The sequence below is a fragment of the Phoenix dactylifera genome, unplaced genomic scaffold, assembly GCF_009389715.1.
Source record: "Phoenix dactylifera cultivar Barhee BC4 unplaced genomic scaffold, palm_55x_up_171113_PBpolish2nd_filt_p 001570F, whole genome shotgun sequence".
NCBI lineage: Eukaryota > Viridiplantae > Streptophyta > Magnoliopsida > Arecales > Arecaceae > Phoenix > Phoenix dactylifera.
Window position 1 is genome coordinate 36,754 of NW_024068877.1, and position 8,452 is coordinate 45,205.

Below are 8,452 nucleotides of genomic sequence, written 5' to 3' on the forward strand. Positions count from 1 at the left end.
CGTCTTCCAATATCATGGTATCAGCTCTCAAAAAGTTCCGCGCATGTCTAAGTCTAGCCCAAGCAGCCCTCATGTCCGCCCAAAAATAGAACAAGTGTGCCCGCCCGCTGTAACCAATCGGAAACTTTTTAGGTGATGCCCTTTTCTTGTTGCAAGCGAGACGCTTACAAGGATGAGATATTTTTATTTAGCTAGAGTGCGTCAATGACGAGACAAAGAGGATCCATATTTTTTTGTGACCGTCAACAACGTCTTTGTTTGAACAAAGATTGCTCCAAGCTTGGATGTCTGAATAGTCTTGCACAGGATAGCTCTGACTGGAGATGTTTTTTCCTTGGTCTTGGATTTTTCTCGAGCCAAATTTGCCAGAAAATGTGGTGATGAGTTGATCCTTGGTCCTTCCAAACGGTGTGTGTATCCTTTTGCATCCTGAGGTTGTCCAAAAAGCTTTCCAACCTTGTAACTTCAGGCACAACTTTAGAGTGAACATGATTCTTATAGTGAAGGGACACTTGATGAATAAATGAGATGCAATTTCTATATTAGCTCCACAAAGGGCATCCCGAGCTCACCGCCCAGCAATATGACCTCGACTGTACGTGGTCTGTTCTTCAAAGCCAACCAAAAAAAAGAACTTTTACTTTTCAGGTACTGCAATGTTCCAAATTAATTTGTAGAAAGGAGAGAGAGAACACCACTATTATTAAAGGAATGGTAAAAAGATTGAACTAAGAAGATGCCGTTCTTGGTTAGCTTTCACAGCGGCACATCTACTGCTCTTGAAGGTCAAATTAGAGATAGGAGATCCAAAAGATGCTTCAGTTTGGTTTGATTCATTTAGAGAGAGAGAGAGAGAGAGAGAGGACCTCGTAGTTTGATGTTCTGCTTTAAAGTACGCCGGTTCCTATATGATACCATAGTAGCGCATCTTTTGATAACTTTGACATACAAATTGTCAAAGAGAGATGCTAATAGAATAGAGTGAATCTATGAACCATGCCAAAAGCGAATGCTATGACCATTTTTCAGCTTAAAGTTGGTGCAATTCTAAAAAGCTCCAAGATCTACTCTATTGAGGTGCAACTCCCCTTGCTTTTGTGGAATTCATTTCTTGATCCTGACTTAGTCGCCGTTCTCCAAAAGAAAACATACAAATAATAATAAACAAAAAGATTGCAACTAGGCTTAAGTTCACAGAGTAGTCACTCAAACGTTTATTTAACTGATGTCCCGTTTACTTGGAAAAACAAGAAGAGAAGAAAGAAAAAAGAACCGACGAAAACTTATGCATAGAACGCTAGGCTCACAACATCCATTTATACGTAAGTAACACGTTACATAATATGTTACTTGAAAATAAAGGGGAAAAAAAGGGAAAGCAACAGAAGGTGACGCACACCATTACTTCACCTCCTTATCATCGAATTATTCAAGCCACCTAGGGTACCTCCTAAGGGAAGCACTCAGAAAAACAAGGAGCGTACAGCTTCATATAGCAGCAATCACAGTATTTGCAGCCATTTGAGCCTCAAGAGACTTCAGGCATACGCACTGGGGTTGGCAAGCAGGTAGCCTTCCGTAGCCTTCAGCACCTGCACCAGCCATCCCTTCAACTCTTCCAGCTCCTGCTCACTCAGAGGCTTGTCGTCGAGGGTGTCATACTCTACCTTGGTCTTCACCACGCAACCACCATTGCCCGACACCTCGTATCTGACCTCAAACATCTGCGACTTGAGCCGCTGCCCGATGAGGCCTCCTTCGATGACAGCATACTTCACCAGGTGGCTCTCATGGTCCACCACTTCCAGATGATCCTTGATGAAGCTGGCTACCTTGACAGCTGCTTTGTTCAAAGGAATATAATTAGCAGGGTTGATGAATCCAGATACAATTTTGGCACTTTCAAATTCTTGATCTTTTGTGGATGATTCCTCGTTGGAGTGAAGAAATCGCGTTATAGCGCGATTTCGTCTAGAAAGTGATACCTTAAAATGACACCTTGTGTCATTACAGCGCGCATGTGTGCGCGAATAAGTAAATTCCCCTGAGGGGGACGAGGCCACAGACCGAAGGGGGGTAACGACCAATTCCCAGGTGACTGGTCCATTTATGGATCGGATATCCCCCCGAGGGGGTTTCACTCGTCATTGGTTTACTACAAGTGTATAATCTAGCAGTGTTCGAGCCATATGTCATGCACTGATATTGAAGATGGGTCATTATGAATGGTGCAACTAGAATACTTACAATCCTATGACAAAAGGTGTGAAAATTTAACATATATTGCTTTCAAATAGATTTTAAACCTGGGCGGAAGTTAAATTTCCTTATCGTGCCGGCTCCGCCATTCCCCTCGACAATCTCTGCACTAACAAAAAAGTCAGGCAAGACCTTGGGTAGCAAGTTGTGGTCGTCACAGGCAGTCGCCTTCCATAGCCTCTCAATACCGACTGCGACTTCCTGCTTAAGGGTGACACAGCCAGCAACCATCTTGATACAAGGAGTAGCAGAGGAGAAGCCGAGAAGGGAGGAAGTGTTGAAGGTTTGATATGAAGGAGGGTTTACAAGCTGCTTTGCTTTGCCTGACTTAAAAGAGTGGGGAAGGCTTTTTATAGATGTGGAGTGATTGGAGTGATGAAGTGCCGGTCCGTTGTGGGCTTCAAGATTAATTGACCATTGAATGCAAATTGGAGAAAAAGTGGGACAGTATGAGTTTAACCTCATCTAGAAGATTGGAAAGATTGGGCGCTGAAGACTTGACCGGTGATCGCATGGGATAGAGTAAAGAAATCGCTACTTAGACTTGTCTATGCATGGCATTCTAACCATTGACCTTCTAGGTTCCATGGCTCAGCTGGTTGCCACCCCACCCTTGAGGTCTCTCACAGAGGAGGTTAGTATTCAAAGTAACTGCCATTTTGCTTGAAAAAAGTTTATAGGGTCCTTGTCGACCAACTCTCCTCATTATTCAGTGATCCTTATCCCATATTTCATCATAGAAAATAAACCCTTGGCAAACACAACAATGGTGTGCATGTTAGAAAGAAGAAAAAGATCGGATCTCCAATAATCTATTTTCTGCTCATATTGTCACGCCCCGAACCCAGCACCTGGGTTCGGTACGCGACCGGCCGCATGAGCCCTAAAGCAGTGCCCTAAAGATCATGCAAGGCCTAAGATGAACAAAAATTCGATAATTCCACAGTTAATCACTTAAATCAAATAGATAAATCCAACATGACCAGATAATCAAATTGGTTCATTTACAAAAGCTTTCAATATTCATTGATATCAAGATAGACTAAGTAACTAATGACTCTCATACTCGCACTCTGCGCTCATCCCATCCATGTCTATGAATCCTGCAACTCTGAAAAAAGAAAGAAGAAGGGGGGTGAGCTTTACAGCCCAGTAAGAATCCCTACACATCCATACCAACACAATAATAATATGAATTTAAATGCCACGACAAATCGATGCACATTTCATGAAATCATAAACCGGCTATCAAAAGGCTCAAATAATCAATATAAGTATGTACATCAAATATCAATGAAAGTCCAACCACGCAAGAATTATATAGCATAAGATAGCTCATAAATCTTCATTAATATTTTCGATGCTTTTTCTTTCCATTCTATATTAACTTGATCCGGATCAATTATCTTTCCGACTTTGGGCTACATCTCGGTCACGTTTCCGGCCCGTGACGGGGCAATCGATAGTATCACATTTTCAGCCTGTGATGGGGCAATCGATAGTATCACATTTCCAGTCTATGACAGGGCAATCGATAGTATCACATTTTCAGCCTGTGATGGGGCAATCGATAGTATCACATTTCCAGTCTGTGACAGGGCAATCGATAGTATCACATTTCCAGCCTGTGATGGGGCAATCGATAGTATCACATTTCCAGTCTGTGACAGGGCAATCGATAGTATCACATTTCCAGCCTGTGATGGGGCAATCGATAGTATCACATTTCCAGTCTGTGACAGGGCAATCGATAGTATCACATTTCCAGCCTGTGATGGGGCAATCAATAATAACGAGATAAGCCCAAAGTCCCTATTCATTTAATCAATTCACAAACATACATCCATTCCCTTTTTCACTTTTTTTCCGACCGAGACTAACCATGGTCACGTTTCCAGCCCGTGACAGGGCAATCAATATAACATGGTTCGTCCATACCACCACATCCATAAATCCACTTATGCAGGTATAGGTTACACACATACATGCATCCATCATAATACCAATTACAAGCCAACACAATCAAAATATAATTTAATATAAAACTATTTTGCTTTGTCTGGATCATAGCATATCAAACATATATAGTGCAAAAATATTTATATCATGTAGGATTGGGTACAAGAATTTTTACACTTTGTTGAAAACTCAGACAACTAATCACCCGCCCTCACGGCGATCTATAAACCGGAATGCGCAGGACTCTGCTCAGCGTCTTCTCGTCCAATAAATTATTCCCCTACAGAACCAAGTCATCATTAAAATTTATCAAAGATATATGATGATCTAGGACCCCTGTTTAATCCTTTAAAGGGTCCTCTAAAATCTAGCATCCCAAGACTATCTAGAGTCCTCAAAGCCATGACCTCCCCGGATCCAAGTGTAAGGAGAGAACCCAACAACAAATAATATAATAAGAGAAAAATATAATAAGAGAAAGGGAGTGGAAAGACCCTCTCTCTTTCTCTCTTCTTCCTTCTTCCCGACGGAAAGGGGAGAAGGGGGTTCGGCAGCAGGTGGCCCACAGTCGGCGACGCCCCCTGGTCGTCGGCCTGTGGCGGTGCCGGGGATGCCACGCCCGGCGACGGTCGGCCGAAATGGAAGAGGAGAAGGCCAAACAGAGGCTCGGCTTTTCCCATCAATCCGATGGCTTGCCCGCCGGATTCCAAGGCGACGGTGGCCCAAAGACAAAGGAGAAGGAGGAGACGGTGCTTACCTTGACTCCGGCGAGTTCCTCCGGCGAGATCGGCAGCAAACAACCCAATCTCACGGATCCCCTTTTATTTTCCTTTCCTTTTTCTTTTGAACGGCACTCGGTTGATGCCCTAGGATGAGAAGAAAGGAATCTTTTATAAATGGAGTTTGGTTCAATTTAGGTAAGATTTAATCCCCTTTTCCCTCTATTTTTTTTTTCTTTCTCTTCTGGTGAATTTGGGAAGCAATTGAAACAGGGGAGGAAAGACTCTGTTCGGGAGTCTCCCTCCCGTTTCATGTGTCGGGCCGGCCCAGGCCTCCCCCCAAAAATGTGGGTCCTCACATTCTCCCCCCCTAAAAAAATTTCGTCCTCGAAATTTACTAAGGTTTCGAATAACTACGGATACTTGACCTTCATTTTTTTTTCAAGCTCTCAAGTAGCCTCTCTTTCCGTATGATTGTTCTATTGTATCTTCACAAAAGGAATGGTTCAATACTGAAGCACCAGATTTTTTTTTTCCGGGGTATTACATACTCTCCCCCTTAAAAAAAAGTTTCGTCCTCGAAATTAACTTACTTGAAGCCTCAAACTTTAAAAATATGCATCCATTATATCATTCCCGAGATCTCAAATAGTCCCCCTCTCAGAGTACCTATTCACAAGATTTTGACATACAAAAATCGCAGCATCTCAAAACTTGATCCTTTCTATTTACCACTCTGTCACGTCCCGAACCCAGCACCTGGGTCTGGTACACGACCGGCCGCATGAGCCCTAGAGCAGTGCCCTAAAGATCATGCAAGGCCTAAGATGAACAAAAATCCGATAATTCCACAGTTAATCACTTAAATCAAATAGATAAATCCAACATAACCAGATAATCAAATTGGTTCATTTACAAAAGCTTTCAATATTCATTGATATCAATATAGACTAAGTAACTAATGACTCTCATACTCGCACTCTGCGCTCATCCCATCCATGTCTATGAATCCTGCAACTCTGAAAAAAGAAAGACGAAGGGGGGTGAGTTTTACAACCCAGTAAGAATCCCTACACATCCATACCAACATAATAATAATATAAATTTGAAAGCCACGACAAATCGATACACATTTCATGAAATCATAAACCGGCTATCAAAAGGCTCAAATAATCAATATAAGTATGTACGTCAAATATCAATGAAAGTCTAACCACGCAAGAATGATATAGCATACGATAGCTCATAAATCTTCATTAATATTTTCAATGCCTTTTCTTTCCATTCTATATTAACTTGATCCGGATCAATTATCTTTCCGACTTTGGGCTACATCTCGGTCTTGTTTCCAGCCCGTGACGGGGCAATCGATAGTATCACATTTCGAGGCTGTGACGGGACAATCGATAGTATCATATTTTCAGCCTGTAATGGAGCAATCGATAGTATCAAAATTTCCAGCCTGTGACGGGGCAATCGATAATATCACATTTCCAGCCTATGATGGGGCAATCAATAATAACAAGATAAGCCCAAAGTTCCTATTCATTTAATCAATTCACAAACACACATCCATTCCCTTTTCCACTTTATTTCCGACCGAGACTAACCATGGTCACGTTTCCAGCCCATGACAGGGCAATCAATATAACATGGTTAGTCCATACCACCACATCCATAAATCCAATTATGCAGGTATAGGTTATACACTTACATGCATCCATCATAATACCAATTACAAGCTAACACGATCAAAATATAATTTAATATAAAACTATTTTGCTTTGTTTGGATCATAGCATATCAAACATATATAGTGCAAAAATATTTATATCATGTAGGATTGGCGTACAAGGATTCTTACACTTTGTTGAAAACTCAGACAACTAATCACCCGCCCTCACGGCGATCTATAAAACGGAATGCGCAGGACTCTGCTCAGCATCCTCTCGTCCAATAGATTGTTCCTCTACAGAATCAAGTCATCATTAAAATTTATCAAAAATATATGATGATCTAGGACCCCTGTTTAATCCTCTAAAGGGTCCTCTAAAATCTAGCATCCCAAGACTATCTAGAGTCCTCAAAGCCATGACCTCCCCAGATCCAAATGTAAGGAGAGAACCCAACAACAAATAATATAATAAGAGGAAAATATAATAAGAGAAAGGGAGTGGAAAGACCCTCTCTCTTTCTCTCTTCTTCCTTCTTCCCGACGGAAGGGGGAGAAGGGGGTTCGGCAGCAGGTGGCCCACGGCCGGCGACGCCCCCTGGTCGTCGGCCTGTGGCGGTGCTGACGGTGCCACGCCCGGCGACGGCCGGCTGGAATGGAAGACGAGAAGGCTGAACAGAGGCTCGGCTTTTCCCATCAGTCCGACGGCTTGCCGGCCGGATTCCAAGGCGACGGTGGCCCAAAGACAAAGGAGAAGGAGGAGACGGTGCTTACCTTGACTCCGGCGAGTTCCTCCGGCGAGATCGGCAGCGAACAACCCAATCTCACGGATCCCCTTTTTTTTTCTTTCCTTTTTTTTTGAACGGCACTCGTTTGATGCCCTAGGATAAGGAGAAAGGGATCTTTTATAGATGGAGTTTGGTTCAATTTAGGTAAGATTTAATCTCCCTTTTCCCTCTATTGTTTTTTACTTCTTTCTCTTCCGGTGGATTTGGGAAGCAATTGAAACAGGGGAGGAAAGACTCTGTTCGGGAGTCTCCCTCCCGTTTCACATGTCGGGCCGGCCCAGGCCTCCCCCCAAAAATGTGGGTCCTCACACATATATTCCGGCTTGTGATAATGCATTTCAGTTTAGATTTGTGGCCTGCTTTTCGGTAAATAGATCATTTGCTTGTTTGTTATTTGTGCCTCAGAGATCGCTGAAATTATTCTCAAAACTTTTCAACTATTTTTGAGCTCAACCATATACTGAGAAGAAATGCAGGGCTGAAGTGGAAGCTAATAAAAGGGAAAAAATTAATGAGCAGCAATTTATTGGCATTTTCCTAATAGATAATTTATTGGCTAGTTGGTGGATCGGATCGAGCAGTGCACATATGATTGGCAAGAACATGAAGGGATAAAGCCATTTATGTACAAATTTAGGTCATCAGCCTCATAACTTATGTACAGCGGCTCATCATCGGATCACAGCCACCAGTATTCCTGCAGTGTATGGGACAGACAGATGCACTAGTACTAGGGAATTCATGAAAGAGGGTATCTAATATCCAACTACATGATGCGATGCAAGATCTTCTCCTCTCATTCGTATATATCTACTATTCAGAGAAACTATTTTCTTCCACAAACTTTTTTCTTCTTTGCATTTAGTCCAACCTGTTTGAAGGAATCCTTAGGTTTGAACAAGTGAACTAGTACAATTGTCATACATGCTAGTGTTGAGAAATAGCAAGAGCTAGAACAGTACAAATTGTAGCAGACTTGACCACGGGACTAAAGGTCTCATCATAATCTATGCCATCTTGTTGACAGCGGCTCATCATCGAATCACAGCCACCAG

General features: G+C 42.4%; 1 protein-coding gene across 1 annotated transcript; it reads right to left on the minus strand.

The window, feature by feature from the left end:
* Positions 1 to 1,274: 1,274 nt before the first annotated feature.
* Positions 1,275 to 2,603, minus strand: LOC103699452 (pathogenesis-related protein 1-like). Its single transcript, XM_039122551.1, has 2 exons — positions 2,307 to 2,603; positions 1,275 to 1,840 (listed from the first exon to the last, which is right to left on the minus strand). Exons 1-2 carry the CDS (start codon positions 2,488 to 2,490, stop codon positions 1,539 to 1,541), a joined length of 486 nt encoding a protein of 161 aa, XP_038978479.1. The 5' UTR covers positions 2,491 to 2,603; the 3' UTR covers positions 1,275 to 1,538.
* Positions 2,604 to 8,452: the final 5,849 nt, after the last annotated feature.